This window comes from Colobus angolensis, unplaced genomic scaffold (assembly GCF_000951035.1).
Source record: "Colobus angolensis palliatus isolate OR3802 unplaced genomic scaffold, Cang.pa_1.0 Scaffold148, whole genome shotgun sequence".
Taxonomy (NCBI): Eukaryota; Metazoa; Chordata; class Mammalia; order Primates; family Cercopithecidae; genus Colobus; species Colobus angolensis.
In genome coordinates this window covers 410,239-431,667 of record NW_012114577.1, presented here as the reverse complement: position 1 = coordinate 431,667, position 21,429 = coordinate 410,239, and the positions used below count along the sequence as shown (strand labels likewise).

At 42.6% G+C, this 21,429-nt stretch overlaps 1 protein-coding gene across 1 annotated transcript in view; it reads left to right on the top strand.

Moving 5' to 3' along the window:
- SIPA1L2 (signal-induced proliferation-associated 1 like 2) overlaps positions 1–20,876 on the top strand; it is a 231,342-nt gene extending 210,466 nt beyond the window's left edge. The window contains exons 18-22 of the mRNA XM_011935710.1: positions 2,576–2,707; positions 14,669–14,722; positions 15,276–15,399; positions 16,406–16,487; positions 19,564–20,876. Coding sequence (XP_011791100.1) covers positions 2,576–2,707; positions 14,669–14,722; positions 15,276–15,399; positions 16,406–16,487; positions 19,564–19,710 — 539 coding nt within the window. The 3' untranslated portion in view covers positions 19,711–20,876. The remainder of the gene's footprint in view (positions 1–2,575; positions 2,708–14,668; positions 14,723–15,275; positions 15,400–16,405; positions 16,488–19,563) is intronic.
- The last annotated feature ends 553 nt before the right edge of the window (positions 20,877–21,429 follow it).

The window sequence follows — 21,429 nt, the reverse complement described above, 5'->3', positions numbered from 1 at the left end:
AGGGACCAGGGAAGGGGAAGCAAGGGACATTATTCTCACATGCCAGCTTGTGAGTCAGGGGACTGGCCGCCGTCCCCTCTGTTCTCATTGCATTTTACCCCTCTTGTCTACTGTGTTATTTTTCTCTTTTCTTGTCTCCTGTTATCACCAAGTAAGGATCTTGTTGTGTAGTGATCTTAGGGGAAAAAGCAGACAATGCATAGAATGTGCGTTAGGCTTGATGTTAGCCTTCAAGAATGTCAGAAGCTGGAGTGAAGGATTGTTTCTTTATAAACACAGGGAAAATTCACGAGTTGGCATTTCTTAGTAAAACATGATGAACAGAATGTACTTTCTGTAGAAATGTTCGTATATCTGAATAGAATTCCATTCCACCCCGTGATGCTTCTCCTCCAGTGAGGGAAGGAGAGAGGACAGTGCTGCAGTGGGCCCAGATTCCAGCCTGCCTGACCCCCGCGGCCCTCACAGAGCTATGCCCCTCTTGCACCGTTTCCCGAAGAGCTCAGCCGTGTGGAAATCAGTGACAAAAGTAATTGCTGCCTCCATATATGATTTCTTTATACTTGGTGCAGAAAACCTGCCTTGAGCAAAGCAGCATATGAGTTGCAGAGAGAGAAGAAAGTGTTTTTTAAGTGAAGGAAGATTCCTGGGCCTCTTTACCTTTCTGCTTGAGGGTCTTTCTTTACCTTTCTGGAACTCTTTCTTCCTAAGCAACTGAGACAGGACCTGACAGCCAGTTCAGCCCAGCCTTTGCCCAGCAGGGAGCGAGGATGCTCCTGGGAAACAGTGAGTGCTGACTGCCCTCCTTCCCACCTCCCACTCCTGTGTTGCTGCTTCCCTCCTCTGCTGGTTAACCTCTTGGCAAGGACGAGCACATCACACACAGAACAAGCAGAATAAGGAAGAACCAGTGTTGTTTCAAAGAAGAGCATATGGAGAAGGGAGGGCGGAAACAATGTTGACAATATATCCATTACTAAGTTCCCTTCAAAATAAAGGCAGGGAATAATTAGTTGGAAAATTACCCCAACTTCTAAAGGTGGTAGGTAGCATGGAAAATTGGTGTAGCTGTAATTGTTGGAGATCCGGTAAGAGCTGCATTTGTCCAGAGTCTCAAAAGTCTGTCAGTCTCCTTCAAGGCCAAATTTACTAGCTGTCTTAGTCCCGATGCCAGCATTTCACAGCCACCCAAAAGGATGTGGGAATAAAAATTACAGGTGCATTTGGTTAATTATGCCCCCTTACTTAACATAATTGCAGGCTCAGACAGCCAGGTGGTCATTATTTTGATTGGTCTAATTAGTCAGATGTGTTCACAAGCAGCTGCATGCAATGTTCTGGGCAGGTTCAGAAATGCACATTAAAGAAAGTCCAGTTGAAGCCTTTTTAGAACTTGTCCTCAGATGCATAATAAGTTCTTAACAACGAGTCTTATTAATGACATAAACACTTAAGTACCTTGATGAGAGTTTAAGGAGAAAAAGAAATGGAAAAGGTCCATTCATAGCCAAAGGAAAACCACTCAACATTGAATACAGGATGGGTGAGTGCTTTCTGCTTTAGCCATTGATAAAACCATCTTATTAAGGCAGAAAGGTAGTCCAGCCACTATGTTTGTGCTTTGTATATAAAATAACATCCTCAATCTCAAGTAGCAATAAAAATAAAGTTAGTCTTACTGCATTTTTATAATCAGTTGGTATTTGAAGCATCTCAAGTTTGTGGTGCTCAGCTTAGATGTGTTGCTCGGTAAGCTTTATAAATCAGAATGGAGTTGCTCCAATACTTCTTACAGCAACGTAAAGCCTGCAACACTTTTAAAAAGAGGAAAGTCTCCCCTGAAGCAAATGAGAATTTATCCTGCAACAGTCAGACCTGGCTGTACTCAAGCACCCTGGAGAAAACTGTGAAATTACAATAGTGTACAGAGGCTTGATTCTCATCTCCCTGCCATCCCTGCCCTTACGTGCTGGCCGACTTCTCACTAGTACAGACTCGGCTGCTTCTTACAAACCTCCATTTTTCCAGCTATATCCCTTTTGGGCAACTGCAGCCTCATGTTTTCTTTTTCCATTAAGAGCAGGAAAAATTATCTTGGCCACTGTGGGAGGGGATGGTGGTCCCTGTGCTGACTGACTCACTGGGAGGAGCAGTACTGCCTGTGTACTGACTGACTGACTCTGGGAGGGGCAGTGCTGCCTGTGTCCTGACTGACTCTAGGAGGGACAGTGATGCTCGTGTACTGGCTGGCTGACTCTGGGAGGGACAGTGGTGCCCGCGTTGTGGCTGGCTGACTGTGAGAGGGGCAGTGGTGCCTGTGTACTGACTGACTGACTCCAGGAGGGACAGTGGTGCCTGTGTACTGACTGACTCTGGGAGGGACAGCGGTGCCTGTGTACTGACTGACTCCGGGAGGGACAGTGGTGCCTGTGTACTGACTGACTCCGGGAGGGACAGTGAGGCCTGTGTACTGACTGACTCTGGGAGGGACAGTGAGGCCTGTGTACTGACTGACTCTGGGATGGTGCCGGTGCTGTGACTGACTAACTGACTCTCTGGTTTTGTTTCTGTTTAGATGAGTTCTGGTTCTCCGATGGGTCCTTATCAGATAAGTCCAAGTGCGCAGACCCTGGCCTGATGCCCCTCCCGGACACAGCCACAGGGTTAGATTGGACCCACCTCGTGGACGCTGCACGGGCATTTGAAGGTAAAGAGTCACCAGCCTCTGGCCTCACCCCTTACCCTGGGAGTCCTTTCCTGCAGGGCCTGTTTGGCATCTTAGGGGAGCGCGTCTGTCTCCCATCGTCTGGTTAAAGTTTTGAACCCTTTGCCTTGTTGTACGATGAAAACAAGCAGGGGCTGGCTTGGGCTACGACTAAAGACATTTCCTGAGGGAGACCATGTCATTTAGTAAAAGGAGCACTAAGCAAGAAATCTGAAAACCTAAATTCTAGCTCTGGCACCATCTGTGACCTGGGTGGGACCTCTGTTTCCTATCTGAAAAGTAGAGGTGATTGTATGGGGAGCACCTTGCGTCTTTCCTCATAGCGTACTGAGGTATAATGTGGGGGACACATTTAGAAGGCGGGAGCTGCTGGGCTCACCCAGACGAGCACAGGCCAAGGAGTCCAGTCCCTTGGTATAAACACAGACTCTGGCATGATCGGCTTGACCCATGCAAGTGTCTCTACCTGTCGAGGCCTCGGCTTCCTCCTCTTAAATGTGGGTCAGTGAGGGTAGGTGGGCTAGCCAGACTCCAAGAGCCATCCAGCTGCCACACTGTCTTCTGTCATTTTTGGTTGAGGCTACCCCTTCAGGAACACCTTTGTGCAGCTCGCAGTTAAAGGGAGACAAAACAAGGAAGATGCTTGCTTCACTTGCAGCCTTGGGACCTCACGGTGATACCATGTAAACCTGTGGCGCTCGGGATCGTGACTTGACTTTTTGCCCTTTGTCGCTGCATTCTCACTCAGTGAGTTTTTACGATGGCAGGCTCTGGCACTGGGGAACCTGGCAGCTGGGACTGACAAAGGAGGCAGGATCATTTTAGTAGGCGTTAACACCCTGCGCTCTGAGACTCTCATGGTGTAACCGAGTCACAGCATCCTGGAGGCACCCGAGTCCACTGCTGCCTTCTCAGGCCTGAGGGCCCTTCCTTCTGTTTCTCCCCATTTCTCTTCCTTTCTCAGTCTCTGTTAGCACAGCCCCGTCACCTGTGACACCAGGCCTCAGGAAACAAAATCAAATTCTTTTCCCAGGAGGGGAGGTGCATTTGAAGTCAAAATGCAGAAGGTTGAGGTTTCACTGCCCCTCATCTGTGACCAGCTTAACATGTTAGGGAGGCCCAGTGGTGGCTTTGCTCTGCCCAGTTGGTATCAGTGCCTCTGGTCCTGAGCCTCTGGGAACAGGAGTTGGAATCTACGGTCAGGTGGACACGAGGGAAGTAGGTAAAAGGCAGCTTGCTAGGAGGAAGCTTCTGCAACATGAATATGTGCTCACTGCTCCCTAAATGGAAGGAACGAGACTGCTTTCTATAAAACTACTCACTCCTTGTAGAAATTTCAGAAGAGCCCTGTCTGCCTTGTGGGGAGACCTTCGTTCTCTGATGTTACCAGAAGTTAGTTGCATATTTTAGAAGCCCCAGGCTGGTGGTCTAGTTGTTTCCTGGGCTCCCCATGCTTCTAGCACTTGCTTGTACATGACCCAGCACCAGAGCACAGGAACACTGTCTTTACCTCTGTCCAGAGCAATCTAGGAGCAGGTAACACCATTTTCTCTTTCTCTGGGGTGTTCCTTACACACTACAGTCTCTCACTCTGACCAGATCTTTCTGCCCCTGGAGAGAGAAGACCAGAGATAAGATCTCTGTGTGGCCTCACTGTGTAACTATCTGCAGAGTACTTAACACACTGAATTCTGCTTCTTTCACATGCCTGTCTCTTAAGAGATGAGTTTCTTAAGGGAGGGCTGCCTCTTTTATTATTTTATCTGTATTTATCAGATACATATCAAGATAAACAAATGAGAAGCGCTAATAATGAGGAGTAAGTAGGTATTCAATATGCACAGTTTTGTGCAACCCAGAACTATCCCAGCTCATATCACAGCTCTCAACATCTTAGATCCTTTTGCATTTTGTGATCACCTTTCAGATTTAAAACAATATTTATCACCTTATCTCTGTATCTGCCCTCATGTATGTCTTTACTTGGTTCCCTTCCACCCCTTTCAAATATTCCTTCAGAATAAAATGACTGCTAGAAAATGCATTTTTTCAGGGGCTTAGAGAAGGCAAAATGGTGCATGGACTGAATGATGAATTTAGGGATTTTGGTCATAACTTCAGCCATTTCTGGGCCATAGGCCTTTGGACAAGTCACTTAGCTACTGTGACATCCACACTTTGTCCCAATACTATTCTAGGTCTTTTACAAATATGAACTCAGTGAATGTTAAATAATAATCCTTTTGGACATGTGCTGAATTAATTTGGGCTTCAGTGTTCTCATCTATAAAATGAAGAACCAAAGAACCTGTAAGGAAGGCTTCATCTCATCCTAAACCTCTAGTTCTGTGGTTTTGATATCAACAAGTTATTTCTAAGCTGAAGTAAGAGTATAGGTGGTAGTTGGCACAGAAGGGAAAAAGTATGACATGGAAATTCTCCCTAGGCAGTGCCCTCAGGTACATGAATGCCTAAATTAAGCAGAAAATACTGTTGTATTCTATTTGCCAAAGGAGAAGACTTTGGTTATCTGAGCTCTAACATTGATGGATAAAATAATGTGAAAGAAGTTAATGCTGTGTTTAATTTTTGATGCTACTCCATAGGGTGGCATGTCATGGTGAGACAGTAGCCAGCTTATGAAAATTCAGTTGAGAATGTGTGCCTCCTTTGGCTAATCAGATTCCCTTGTATCAGTGTTGCCTCAGGTTGCATCCCAGTGACCTGCTGCCCTCTCTCCTGAGTTGCATGGTGGTGATGAGCGTGATCAATCTCCTTAGCACTTTAAAGAGAAATGTCTTCAGGTAGATAACCCAGTTACCTTCCTCATGACTTTTTCTTTTTGTACCAGTACTCAAGGCCATTTCTGAGCTAGAGTAAACATTATAAAGAAAAGATAGCACCAAACATGTCATGTGCTTGTTTATGTCATTGCTACAAACTAACAAAGGCAGTTCTAAAGGCTTATTGCCTCAGTCTTCCCTGGAATAATCCTGTGCGCATATTTCAGTCAATATATCTGAAAACAGGCTTGGAAGATGGAATTTACCTGCCTATTGGATTGAGATCCCATGATCCCTATAAAATCCAATAGTGTAATTGATCCCTGGCCAGACTTGCCTCTCCCCCATTGGTCTACCTCATTTATGCTACACATTTTGGCATATGATATGTTCACCTTCATTTAAGGGCTAAAGTTGACATTGGACATGAGTTTAAGAATTTAGATTTTACTATACCATTTAAAAATAGAGCAGAGGCACCAAATTAAGCTGTCAAATCATGACTACTTAAATGTTTAAACTCCATTAGTGCAAGGACCATAATAAATAGTATAGTTGTGGGTGAGAGCCAGGCATTCTGTGCACAAGGACTCAGTAAGCTCCCTCCAAAAAGGAGCCATGTTTCCAGACCACATTGCTGACCCTAAGGCAGTGATAATAGATTTAAATGAGAAAAACAGAAGCAAAACACAAAAATCTGACCGTTTAGAAAGTTTTAAATGTTACTTTAATAATAATTATGCTGGGAAGAATTAATGAATATGACAAGAGCAATTTTTTTAGGATCATGAAAAAGATGCTAACTAAATCTGGACTACACCCAGAGAGGGGGTAGTTCTTAAAGAAAAATATGTTTCAGAAATATTTATTTCAATGGAAAAAAAGGGAAAATTAACCAGCTTCACTGTACTTCAAAAAGATTTCATGAAAACTGTGAAAGAAAAACACATAAAGGAATGAAACAAGTTGTAAAAAAAAAAAAAAAAAAAACGGCAAATGAAATTACACTGCAATTTATAAATAAAACTAACAACCTCAGTTTTTCTTTGAATATTGATAAACCAATAGCAAATTTGATCCAAAACATAAAAAGTACAAATGAACCATATTAGAAAGAAGGTTAAGTTAACATGAGAAAAAGACAGTGGGACGAAAATGACTTGTGTGGAACTTTGCCATCTCCCTGCAGAGGACAGTGGGTTCTGCCTTACCCCGCAAACGCCAGACCAACTGCAGTGGCTTGTTATTACCTCTAGGAGAGGAATGTTACTACTTCTCCCTGGCTTGGATTATGAAGACCTCGTGATCATTTGGGGTCTTGCACTCCCCACCATAATGCAAACCAGGCCAGCCTGAACCATAAAATCTGGTCAAGACGAGTCCCTATCCCTTCTCAAGAATTACATATTTAGATTTCCTGTAAATCTAAATATGTAAATGTAAAGTATTAGTAATTAGCTGTAGAGGCAGAAGGAAACCTGTCAAAGGACAATCTAGAGATGCAAGCTCAGAACACCCTCCTTAATTCATGGTAACACATACACACAACCTGCCCACCTTGGCTGATCCCAGTTGTGGGGCTCTTTATTTACCCAGAAAATTACTTTTCTGTCTTTACTCTAATGGTATAAGATGATGCACTTGATCACTTAATTTTCTGCAAACCTTGGCAGCCTACTTGGCTGGTTCCTTCTGCACAAAATACTGGTACACCACCCTAACCCCCAGTTTCTGGCCCCACGTGAATCTCAGTCCTCTATATTTTCTAGTTCATATGTTCTCTGGGTGACATTTTAAAAAAGAGACATAGAGTTTTTTTAATTACTAAGGAATGTCAAGCAGCTATATAGGAATACATTTGGTGGATAAGGTACTTAGATTATGTCTTGCAAGAAAACATGGCAGAGAGCATAAGAAATGGTCAAAAGCCCAAGTGTGGAAGACATTGAAAAAGTCACCCAAGAATATCCCCAAATACCAAATATTACCTGAAAATAATAAGTTTACAGTTAATTGTTTTCAGAGTTTCAGAGTAATGGTGCCCTTTTATATATATATTTTTGAAATTCAGAAGCAGGGAGAGGTAATAACATTCCTATCCTAGAGGTAATAACAAGTCACTGTAGTTGCATGATAGGATTCTTTCCTGATAAACACATACACACTCGAAAGATAATATAAGATAATCTCAGTCTTTAATATTAGTATGAGAAAGCTTAGATGAAATTCAGTAGTAAATTGAAAAGATTATTCATTGTTATTGGCAAGAGTTTAGTTTAATAAAAGAAAAACTTTAATTAAAAAGTTACAGTAAGTGAAGTAATTAAAAGCTATATCAGTTTGTCCCAAAAAAGTATATCTAATAGAATTAAAACCTATTTCTTCTAAAAATTAAGATTTGAGAGATACCCCCAAAGGCTAATACCTATTTTAAATGGTTACATAGTACTTAATAGAAAATGTTTATAAGCAGATTGCTTATGTCCAGAAACTAAGCAAGTGTACTCTTTGAGACTGTGCCCTTTAATTTTTATACTGGAATCTTTGACATTTAAACAAGGAATGCAAAGAAAAAAGGAATCAATGTTGGAAATAAAAAATTTTAAATAGGATTTTATACATAGAAAATACAAAAGATCAAAATGAAGTTTAATTAGAGATTATAAAATAGGTAAATAGGTATTTTGAAATATATTTTTATAAGCATAATTTCAAAGTGTTATTAATTTTTTTAGTTACCTATTGCTGTTTAACAAACCACCCCCGACATTTATGGCTAAAAACAACAATAGTTTATTATTTCTCATGATTCTCTGGGTTGACTAGGCTCAGCTGGGTGATTCTTCTGCCCCATATGATCTTAGCTGGGGTCCCTCAAGCAGCTGTATGCAGCTGGAGCTCATTTGGATCTGGCATATTAAGGAGATTTCACTTACCTGTCTGTGTCTGGAATGGCTGAGGCCTAGTGAGACCCCTGCCTTCAGCAGAGTAGTTGCATTTATTCACATGCTCTTCTATTATTCAATTGCTCTTCTAATTAAGGAATTAGAAGAGCAAAAGCAGAAGCTCTGTGATGTCTTAAGGCCTGGTTTTGGATGTCCCAGAATATTATATTCACCGCAGTCTATTTAGGCCAAAGTAGTCACAAGGCCAGTATTCCAGGGGTGTGACGTAGACTCTACCTCTACCTCTTGATGGCAAGAGATGGCAGGTGCACACAGGGAGGGAGGAGTTGTTGGCAGCTGTCTTTGCAGACAACTTTCCACTGTAGTAGTCACAGGACACCTTAGATATATCAGTAAAATTGAATTAGCATGTTCTTTGAGAAGTAAACCATCATCAGAATTATGAGAGAATTCCAAGGAACACTTTGATATCTGAAAAGTCTTAATACATAAGACTGGAAATGGCTAGAAAACTTCATAGTAAAGATGACAGTTCTTCCTGGATTAACTTGTAGAGTTAATGCAATTTCAAGAAAAATAGTTCAAGAACTAAATTTGCCTCCATTTGGAAAATAGGTAAATGATGTTCAACCAAAAGATCTATTATAACTTAATAATAATTAAAACAGCATAATAACTCAATAGGGATAAGAATTTTTGAAGAAAAATTAAGAGCTCAGACAGAAATCTGAATATATTTAAGAGTTAATGGGAAAGGAATTTATGTATTCCATTTGGATTTAGGTATTTAAAAAGCCAATTTTAGAAAAAGTAAAAGTAAGATTAGAGTTTTGGAAGCAAGATTATGCTTTAATTATGGAGTAGTGAGAGAACATACAAAATGTAATATGGTCAGATAAAGGTATTTAAATATTTAGACCTTTTATGAACCTGAAAGAGAATGTTAAAATAAAAGAGGAAATGCTGGACTTTAGGAAAAGATTTCTAAGGAATGTGATTTTGATAGGTAAAACCAGGATACCTAAAGTACATAAAAGAACTTACCCCGCAAAGAAACACCAAACTCACAGTAAACAAATGGTCAAGGCATGTGAATATAAATTTCACAAAAGACAAATGCACAATAAATAAGAAGGTGAAAAATGTTCAACCACACATGTAAATTTAAAGAATAATGAGCTACCAGCTCATACTTTTTGAATATGAAAAATGATGCAATAGCTCTAGGAAGCTATGAAGAATACTCACAGCTGTTATCATTATAAAGATTATAAAGTGATCCATCTTTTTGTTCAGGCAATATGATAGTATGTTACTAGTGCCAGCAAACTGTACCCACCTTTTAACCAGAAATCTAATTCCTGAGAATTTGCTGACAGAAAATTATTAAAAAGAATCAAAAAGCTTCCAATAGAAAAATACTGGGCATTTAAAAAAATTAATAAGTGATCAAGTAACATATCTCTACCCAAACACCTAAAAAAAAAAAAAAAACCATACAGTCCTTCATAGGTCTAGAAAGGCAAAAGTAAGTTGGATGCCCTGTGCCTCCCCCATGCTGTGAAGATCAAGTTCGAAAAGCAGGCTGAGTCACATTTTAGACTTTGTTTTAATGTATGCAGTTATTTTGTTTATTGGAGGGCAAGACGTGTCCTTCTTACGTGTCAGCATTCCTAAGTGAAATTGATGGTCTATCTAGTTCAATAAGATCATAGTTTTGCCACCCTGAAGTGCTTATACCCTTTGTTATGTAGAATCACATCAAGTTTGGGGGTACCTGATAATGTACATAATGGCTTTCATCCCGCATTAAAGGTGGTAATGGGAATAAACTCAACTAGAAAACCTGGCTATGGATCAAACAGTGAAGCTGGGGAAGAGAAGTGGAGTCTCTTCAAAATCTCCAGGATTTCAAGTATCCCTCATTCATCAGAATATCAGAAAGAGGCAGTTGATGTGTTTTTAGCATTTGTTGAATGGATAATGTTGTTTTCAGTGAACACAGGCTTCAAAGGCAAAATGACCAACTGGTGATCTTGGACTCTGGATTCCATGTTGCTGCCCCACGAAGGCCCGTCCTCCTAGGTTTCCACACTTCCCCAGTTGGTAGTGGAGAATACCATCTTCCCGTAGCTGTTTGGGAGCATGGATGTGTGTGTGCTCCTACACAAATATCAATGTGAAACACACATGCAGAGTTTGCAATTCACATGCCAGGCACCACTGTGGCAATGAAATGCTCCACATAACCACATTTCCCAAAAATTCAAAGTCTGTATCTTTAATTTGTTGTGTTCTTTAGGCCCTTGACTTCTTAAACAGAGCATAATAAACATCACTTTTTATGGAGAACTTTTTCTGTTATGAAGCTTCAGCTTAAAGTTGATAAAGTTGTTATAGTTATTGACATTTGACCACTGTGTGTATGAGAGAGAGAATGTGTGTATATGTGTATACAAGTGTAAACAAAATGTGACTTACTGAGTAACTCCTAATGGTAACATAATTAGTGGGAAAAAAAATGGAAAGATAAATGATTACTACATGGATGAAAAATGCAAAGTCAAATTTGGAATAGTAAATCCATTTAAATTATCTCAAAAGTAAATTAAAATGGTTTCAGGCCAATGCAATAGTTATTTCTTAAATAAAGAATAATTTCAGGACTTTTTCTTGTTAATTACTCATAGGAAGATACTAGACCATTATCTTTCTACATGCATGGATGGGCTTCCAAAAGTCTAAACCAGAGAATTTTAGGTGGAAAATAGTATAGTGCAGCATTTTTTTTTTCCTTTCCTAGTGGCCAGTTAAGTCAATTTTCTGCAGCACAATAAGCACAGGAGTCAGAATCAAAACTTTTAATTTTCTGCATGTAGCTACAAAACCCTACTTTGTCTTGAGTTTGCAGTTCTAACAAAGACATATTTGAACAGCTTTGTTTGTGGACATATGTTTAATTTAATCTAGCCTCATACTTGAATGTCCCATTTGGCATGTATCCTATAGCACTGTCATCCTATTCCTCACCCTAGACAGACATGACGCATTGATCAGACCATTCATCCCCACCTGATCCAGCCTCGGCCTTATGTTGGACAGACATGACGTGTTGATCAGACCATTCACCCCACCTGATCCAGCCTCGGCCTTATGTTGGACAGACATGACGTGTTGATCAGACCATTCACCCCCGCCAATCCAGCCTTGGCCTTATGCTCCACAGACATGATGCGTTGATCAGACCATTCACCCCCGCCAATCCAGCCTTGGCCTTATGCTCCATTGATCAGACCATTCACCCCTGCCAATCCAACTTGGCCTTATGCGCGACAGACATGACACGCTGATCGGATCATTCACCCCTACCAATCTGATCAGACCATTCACCCCTGCCAATCCAACTTGGCCTTATGCGCGACAGACATGACACGCTGATCGGATCATTCACCCCTACCAATCCAGCCTTGGCTTTATGCTCGACAGACATGACACATTGATCAGATCATTCACCCTCACCAATCCAACCTTGGCCTTATGTTCCTAGTGCTTCAGGCATCATAGACAGGGTCATGGGAGTGACTTGCAGTCATCTGTTTTGCCATCTTGGCTCTAGAATATGGAATAGCCTGTTGACTGTTCATCTTCTTGTTTAGTGCTAAATGTACTAAAAATAAGGAACTGACATTGAAATAAGTTTTTTATTGTTTTATTTTGTTTTTGTGTGTGAGAGATGGAGTCTCGATCTGTGGCCCAGGCTGGAGTGCAGTGGCGCGATCTCGGCTCACTGCATGCTTGCCTCCCGGGTTCATGCCATTCTCCTGCCTCAGCCTCCCGGTAGCTGGGAATACAGACACCCGCCACCACGCCCAGCTAATTTATTGTATTTTTAGTAGAGACAGAGTTTCACCGTGTTAGCCAGGATGGTCTCGATCTCCTGACCTCATGATTCGCCCGCCTCGGCCTGAAATAAGTTTTTTTAAGAGATTATTTTAAAGGATGGATTGTTTTGTGTGTCAGCCATGCCCAGCACTCCACCTTAGCCAGATCTGCTCTCACTGGAAGGAACGGGAAAGAAAACCAAAGAGGCTGCACGTGTGGAATGTGGGTGATGGGATGTGGACCAACCTTAACAATGCATATGAAGCTCCTACTCTTGTGCTTGTCTTTTCTGATGGTTTTGTTTGTGCCATTTGGTTCTATCTCAGTAATTGGTTGATTATTGAATATTTATTGTCACAGAAATAAGCTGTAGGGGCATAAAGCTTCCACTGGAAACTGTCTCTAAGATTAGCTATTTTATAAAGTAGTTTGGTGTCTGTACTTAATCAAGTAGCATTCTCTTTGCATTTCAGCCTCCCAAGCTTTTCAAATCCAAAGTGAAATCCTGTTTGTGAAATTACATTGCTGGCAAAACTCTAGTTTTGGCTTCTTGCCTTCTGACCAGTAGGACCCTGTTTCTCCCTAGGGAATGTCTGAATGACTGCCTATAGCAAATTCTGTTTCTGTTAAATATGTGGGCATTTTATCAATTAAGGTAAAAACAGATGAAGGAAGCTAAGGCATGTTCATCCATGTATTTAGACTTAACCACCAAACCCAAATATATTAAGAAAGATAGAAACGTAACTGAATTATCACTGGCTTGCATAAAACAAGGATGAGTCAATGAAACTCCTAAAAAGTTAGACAAATTTTTACCTGTTTTCTTTTCCATTCCTTTTCTGGTCAGTAATTAAAGTCACTATGGAATAAAAATATATCTCCTGATGATCTTTTAAAATGTGATGTGTTCCCATATTCTGAGCTCTTTACAGAACAGAGGGTTATGTTGGACACCACTGCAGCCCAGACCTCCCCTCCCCACCCAGCCCCTAGAGCAGCTCAAGCCCAGCCAGGATTCTGCCCCCAGCTCTGCTGTGCACGTCACATCATATGTAGAAGTTGGCAGGGCCCCAATTATGTTGTTGACCTTAATTAAATTGCAAATTACTTTATGCAAAAAGCCTACTATGCAGTACCAAATTGGTAACATGATTCTCTCTCAGGAAAGTATAGTTATGTAATGTTTATCATCTTACAGAAGATTTGATGTGTGGAACTTTACAGAAAGGTTAGTTGAAAGACATCTGCCTGCCTAGGGCAGGTGTGTTAGCAAAGGAGCCACGTGGATGGAGAACTCTCAATGCGATCAGTAGCTGGGTGCACTCAGGAGGACCCAGGCCTCTGTCAGGGCACTGATGGCACTTTCAGCACCATGGCCACAGCCTGCGCCTTGGCTTTCCTTCATATATTCCTGGCAGCTTCAATGTCACCATCCTTTTTAATTAACTGGAAGTATATGACCTGCCATAAAGCAAATAAGCAGGTAGCCTCATGAGCAGGCTCGTCCAGCAGCCAGAGGGAGGTAGAGTGGGGTAAATTAAGAACAGAGCACCCCTGACACGGACCCAAGTGCAGTCTCTCCAGCATTAATCGATTCATAGGAAAAGGACTGCCACAGCACTAACACGCCTGCTGTATACCTCAGATTCCTAGTGTAGATACATACATGTGCTCAGAAACCAAGCAGAGAGACTCCAGGGAATGAGGGTGAAGTGATCATTGAATAGATTGCTTGGTTCTCACTTCCATGTGATTCAAAAACAGAATAGTTTTCTGCATGCCATTCAGCATTTCTGGATTACTGTTCTCGGTCGGCGCTCAGCCCCCGGAGCCGGGCCAGTCTGGCGCCCATTCTTAAGACTATTCTATTCCCTTTCCTTCCTACCTCTTAAAACATTGAATGTTAAGTTCCTGGTGCCAAGAATAAAAATGTCCTTGTGCTAAGATAAGGCACTGTAGTCATACTGATAATTGGTACTACTGCTATAAATACTGTGCCCCTCCGATCTTCCTTTAAGGGTTTCTAGTGAGATTACTTAGCTATTATCTCTCTCACCAGCACTCTCTGTGGATTTGTGGAGTGAGTCATGTAAGTAAGCCCACAGTTGTGTATGCTCGTGGTTGGATCCATGTGTGTATGGCATACCACGTCTTTGTTGTACACTACAGCACTGCTTCCAACCAATAGTGAAAACATGAAATGTGTCATCTTATTGCATTGGAGTTACATGATACTGGCTCTCAAGGGTTTCCCCTGGTCCATCGCACACACACACTGTACTTCACATAACCACATTTTGTGGGCCCTCAAGATTCTCAAGTATAGAGAGATACTCCTGTTCATAGGAAAATTCTAAATCTTATTTCAGGTCTTGACTCAGATGAAGAACTGGGGCTGCTCTGTCACCACACATCCTATCTAGGTGATTGTCTGGGGCTGCTCGTTGGCTCCTGATATCCTGTAACCTTTTCTGTATATTTCGTGTGTCTGCACGTCTGCATGGTTATTCACGCTCTGAGGGTTGGGGGTGCACAGTGGGACATGTGCCCTGGCTATTCTGTCTCCAGAACCTTCTCAGGGTTTGGGGAGAACTTGAGAGAGAGGTCCCTCTCCTTGGTTCTGTCAGTCAAGTCATTATCCAACTATTATTTCACGCATAGCCAGCAGCTTTGGCATTTCTTGGGATGTGGAAAGAAGAAAGCAAATTGGCTCTAGCAAATCCAGTGTCTGCTAATTGTCCCCGTGGCTGTGATGTGCATAGGTCATACAGCCCAGTAGGAGGACAGCCAATCTCCATGCTTTCTCCTTCTCAGAAGCTTGCCTGAATTTGTTTTTCTTTGTTTTGTTCCAAAACAAGGCAGTAACTGATTTGAAGGGGGGAAAAGATTTGATTTATCTACTGCATTTCCACAAAGAAACATTGCCTTGCAGTGATTACTAACCCTTCTTTCTGTGTGTGTTTCTCCCCTCCCCAGACCAGAGGGTGGCATCCTTCTGCACCCTGACAGATATGCAGCATGGGCAGGACCTGGAAGGGGCCCAGGAGCTGCCCTTATGTGTAGATCCAGGCAGTGGCAAAGAGTTCATGGACACGACTGGGTATGTGAGCCCCTGTGGACCCCTCCCTCCTGCTGTTCCAGGCATGATTAGCAAAGATTCGGCTAACAGACTAACCCTGAGTCAGACGGGTGGCCATATTCCACCGTGCCCTTTCCCAGTCCTGAAGAACCCAGAGAAGGGACTGAGTGGGACTGCTTGGCTCCCTGCCCTGCTGTGGGAGACCGCCTTTAGCTGCATGATTACTTGCTCCATGGGCACCCCCTGCCTGCCAAGACTTGTGACCCTGTGCCCACGGTGGTGAGCCTCACTGTCAGAGAGGGCAAGAAGGGGCCTCAAGGTCAGCGTCTGCTGCCGAATTATTGCAACAGCACCAGGCAGGGATAACTTACCGATTGGCCTTCCACCTGCCAGGCTGCACATGCTCACCAGCCCAGGGCATGGCTCCTGCCAGAACCTGGTCCTTGATCCGGCCTCATGCCCTCCATTGAAATATGTTGGGAACACCCCAGTCTTTCTTCTATATTCATGACATGTTCTTCCCCCGTGAAATGTGTATTCTTTAACTGTGTCATCCATTCTTAAATTCAACTTCTGTGTGAGCTGAATATAGAAGTTGGAATTAACTTCGTTAACTTGCATGTTCACACTGGTAACGAGCTTCATAATATTGTCATCATAGGGAAAGGCAAATTGGGGAAATTGGTTCCCAGGACTTCATTTGGGTCTACCTTGCCTCCATTGGCTAAACCAATTTAAATAATATATCTTTTGATTTCCTACCACCCCGTCTACCTATAGAGATTCTGGATCTCTTTTTGAATCAGTGAAGTCCCGGAATGGGCTTTCCAGTGGATCACCTATATGGATGCTTCCATTCTGACATCTTACAATGTATCTGCTTGCTGGGCTCTAAGCGCATGAAATGATTTTTTCAAGTGAAAACTTGACCAACAAAATGCTGAATTGTTGGTCAGCATTTTGACCAACAATTTTGACCAACACTTTGACTCTCTTGAGTCTTTCTGATTCTATCCTTATTTGCTAGGGAGCGTTCTCCATCACCACTGACCGGGAAAGTCAATCAGTTGGAACTAATTCTTCGACAACTCCAGACCGACCTTCGGAAGGTAATCTATTGGAAGAGCATAATCAGAACTGTTTCTCTTATAAAACCAGCCCCTTATAACTACTACAGAGAAACTGAAGAGACTCAGGAAAGAAAACTGCCTTACACAAAATCCAATGATAAATACAAACAGATGCTCCTGAGGTCTCACTCCATCTGCTGACCTGCAGCTGATGTATTTCATTTTGCGGGATGCAGGGATCTCAATGGATATGAGTAAATGAGGATTAGCCCTCGATGTGGCTAATCTTCAGGGTGCAGTAGAAGCACGGTGGGCCAGCATTTTTTAGTTCAGTGAGTTATCGGTTGCACCAACTCTGTATGAGCTGACCTCAGAGGAGTCCATTGCTGCCAGAAAGCCTGGTCTCGATGAGTCCTGGTGTCTGTCTTGAGTCAGCTTCACAGCCCTCAGAACTTCTGCTCTACACATCAACCTGCACTTGGTCCGTCCTCAAAAGAAATTAAATCCTGTATCCCACAAATACTTGCTGAGCTCTGTTCCATCAGCCCTGTGCTGGAGAGCCAGTTGGCTGTCCAGGAAACGGAATGGGGTGCGGTAGCGAGTGGGAGGGTGTCACAGGAAGGTTTTTGTTGTGATGCTTTGGTTTGGCTTTTGAAGAAGGGAGAAATCGTAGCTGGTGAGAATGCTGAGGAAAGGATTCAGTTGGGAGGGAAATCATGATGAGGGTAAAGGGCAAGTGGGTGGAGTTCTGATCTAGTCACAAGGAGGGAGCTGGCCTTGGATAGGAGTAGGGACAGCTTATACATAGTTACCAGAGTGGAGCAGAGTATGTGTGCACGTGCACGTGTTCATGTATGCACTACGTTCATTCACATACACAGAGTCCAGACAAATTTCTCAGATTGTTTCTTTTTTTTCTAGTCATGAGCTGAGAGTGGTGAGAAGGAATATAAGAGCTTTGTGGATAGAGGATATGGGTGTACCACAGTGTGTAAACTAACCGGGTATATTTGGGAGACTTGCCAAAAAAAACTAAAGCACATTTAAATTTGGAGCATAAGTTAAAGCGATACCTGTTTTCCTGGTTGTGTGTTTTTTCCCCAGCTTGGGTGACGAGCTGTCCCAGTTTGTCCGGGATGGAGAAGTTTTCTAGGATATGGAACTTTCCATATTAGAACGAGCAAAGTCCCATGCAAGCTGGGATGGCTGGTCACCTTATCTCCAGCTGCAAGTGTAGAATCGTTGGAGAGTTGAATGTAGCCAATATTAAGATTTAGACAGGAAATCAAGATGAGAGAGAGAGAGAGAGAGACAGACAGACAAGGACCCTGGGGCATGTACAGCGCATGAATAAACCAAAGAACCCGGAGTCCAGGCTGGTTGAAGAGAAATAACATCACTGTTGGGGAATGGCTGGGGCGGAGGTGTTGGTGGGCAGTGAAAATAAGAGTAAGATTGATAAGATTGATGGATTCTATCATTACTGGAGGAGGAGATACTGGAGAAATTATTTTTAAAAGACAGGAGGTGATGGTCAAGAAGTGGAAACTTGAAACTTTTAGGAAGAGATGCAGTCATTGACAATAGCACGGTATAGGATGCGGTCATGGGAGTGGGAGTTGAGGAAGGCCGGTTTTGAAGATCACTAGGAGAAAGCGATGGAGAGGCTGAATGCCCAGAGTGTCGGATGGCACATCTCAGTGGATTCGAAATCATCAACACAGATGACAGGAGTGGGATGGGGAGAAAAGAGCAAACCAGATTCTAGAATCTTCCCGTAATGATGGTTGGGACTGGAGATACAGTAAAATTTTTGCAGCCAGGAGGGGTAGCAGGTCTCATGACCTAATGGTACATTTTTTAGAGGAGCTGGAATTGTAGGAAGGAGCGGAGATCTGGCCTGAACAATAGGGGATGCCTGCCCGACCCCTATAGTGAGCTGCTGGGGACAGTATCCTCAGGAGGCAACCAGGATTCACTTAGAGCACGAAGACAAAGGGAATTTCAGGAGGACAGACTGAGCGTGCACAAGGTCTTCATGGCAGAATCCAAGTTCCACGGGTCATAATAAAAGGTTTGCAGGGATGTGGAGAGGTGGGCAGCTGAGTCACAGCAGAGATGTTCTGAGCTGTGAGACTCAGACTGTCTTGGGACCGAGAGTCGTGGTGAGGAATGTCTGGGGAGAGTCTGTATCCAGGGTGGGCTGCAGTTGCTCCTTACAGTGAAGTGAGTGGCCAGCTCTGATTCAGGCCTCCTCTGGGGACCAGGGTCTTTTGCGCCAGTGACCAGGCAGGTGGTATTGGGGAGGGCCTTGGAAGGGATCAGGAAACGAGGAAACCTTGAGGGCAGGACCAGACATGCCAACGGTGGGGGCCTCCACTCACCTCGCTCAGTGCTCCCGTACAGTGCTGTGGGTGGCATCTGGTGGCATTAGCGGTCGAGTTAGATCCCATTACAGAAATACCGATTGTTACAATCTGACAGTGACCCCTCTATCCATTTAGGGCAAGGCATCCCTTTCAGCGGGGTGGGGGGGTGCGGATCTGAAACTGGTGCTATACATTTTTTTATTGCTGTATGTTGGAAACTCCAGATGTGATTCTTCTGAAAGTCTTGATTATTTTTACATAGTTTTTAATGGCAGATTTTAAGGGTCATTATGGAAATATAGTGTAGCAGGAAAGCTTGATGGAATGAAAGACCTAAGTACATATTTTATTATAAACATATGTAACAGCTCTGCTGATTCCAATTTTGTACTTAGAAAGTTTTGTGCATTTGTCAAAGGGTATTACCTTTCACCTCACTGTAGTCTCCCTTTTTTGGATAGAGGGTGATATAAACAATGATGAACACCTTCCTATACAAAGGCTATCTTAGCACCTGTGGGAGCAGAGTGGGATGAAAGAACAGGGTGCATGGAGTGTGCATTCCCATCCATTTGTTATCAGCAGGAATCAGGATCAGGAAAGTTCCCTCACTGAAGAAAGTCACCCCTTCTCCCCTCAAAAAGTACATAAGTAAAAATAAGAATAAAAGATTCTTGTGGCCCAGCTTAGGAGGAATGAATGTATCAGTCAGTCTCCATGACTCAGTTTATTTCTCCTCTGACCAGGAAAAACAAGACAAGGCTGTTCTCCAAGCGGAAGTGCAGCACCTGAGACAGGACAACATGAGGCTGCAGGAGGAGTCCCAGACCGCGACAGCTCAGCTGCGGAAATTCACAGAATGGTTTTTCACCACCATCGACAAAAAATCTTAGCCAGTCCGCACCTCCTCAAGGGACCGTTGGGAAATGCCCCTTGTCCCTTTGAAGTCACAAACATGTGGTTTTTCTGTGTGCTTTCCACCAGTCGTAGATGTTTTTGCTGTTCCATTCTGTGTAGCGCCATTCACCACAGCAGGACAGGGAGCCTCTACTCTTTCTCGGTAGCCACAGCAGAGAGCAGTGCCAATGTGAAGATGAATGAATGTAACTCCTGGTGTGAAGATGAATGTAAACCCTGGCAACAGTTGAGACCTTTTTTCTTTTAGACTCTGCTAAAACAATGCTCTGGCTTCGGCTTACCTCAAGAGGGAAGATAGTTGGGTTTTATTTCCTATTTATCAGGTGACCTGGTAGAGATGTAAAGCAATTTACCATAGTTTGGGCTTTAGTATTGTAAAATAAACATGAGAACAAATAATCAGACATATACTTTAATGTTAAAGGTGCTCTATTTTTTTGGATGTACAGTAGTTTTATTTCCACAGCCACATTACCATAGCAATAAGAAAGGAGGCATAGTACATAGTTGGAAAAGCTTTTCGGGGGGGATTAAAGGAAAAAAAGCACTGTTGTGTTTAACACTAGTTCAAATGCAGTTACCTTAGAGACTTATTTATTTGCAGGAACAAATGGTGCCTGAATATTAACAGTGTTCTGATTAAAAACAAACAAAAAAAGATACATATGCCTTGTAAATGGCTCACCGAGTTGTCAGTAGTCACTTCAACTCTTAGTTCACTTTTGTATAGTTGCTCTGCTGGAAAAAAATGAAAGTGAATCTGCTTAACTCACTAGAACTTCCTTGTGGGCTGTGAGCTGGCGGAACCACTTGTACAATGCCAGATTTGTTTATCTTTGTACAGAAGCTTTGATGAAGTGTCTTGTATTTAACACCCTTATTTAAGCTTATTTAACCTTAAATTGTTAATTTTATAAAATTTGGTTTGGCCTGCACTACGATGAGGGTTGGAGGTAGCTGCAGGCTCAGAAGAGACTGAGCTTGCACAAATCAGACCGAGAAGCAGGGTGAGAGATTCTAACAACTGGATGCTGCTAGTAACACGTTGTTTGTATTGCTTTACCATTTTTAACTGTTAGATTTGAGATGAACATACATTTTGCTTTTTTAATAAATGTTTAAAAGAAGTCCACATAAGAAATGGTGCTGTCAGGTGACTAGATTTTTTATGATCTAACATGTCTACAGTCTGACTGTATGTGAATTAATTTCAGGCCATTTAGGACCTTGGTTTGTATTAAATACTGTTCAGCTGCCTTCTCATAGAATTCCAGATCAATTTCAGGAAGGGGTACCTAGTAGTTTTTAGTAGCTGTTGTGTGCCAGACACTATTCTCTGAACTTTTCATCCCTCTCATTTAACCCCAACGGTATCCTTCATAGGTAGGAGGTGGGGTTCTCATTTACAACCACATGAGATGTGGCTCAAGTGAAGTAATTTACGCAAGATTGCCTTTAAAAAAAAAAAAAAAAAATTTAACACTTTGATGTTGCCAGCACTTTGGGAGGCCAAGGTGGGCGGATCATGTGAGGTCGGGAGTTCAAGACCAGCCTGACCAACATGGAGAAACCCTGTCTCTACTAAAAGTACAAAATTAGTCTGGCATGATGCCTATAATCCCAGCTACTTGGGAGGCTGAGGCAGGAGAATCACTTGAACCTGAGAAGCAGAGGTTGCGGTGAGCCAAGATCAT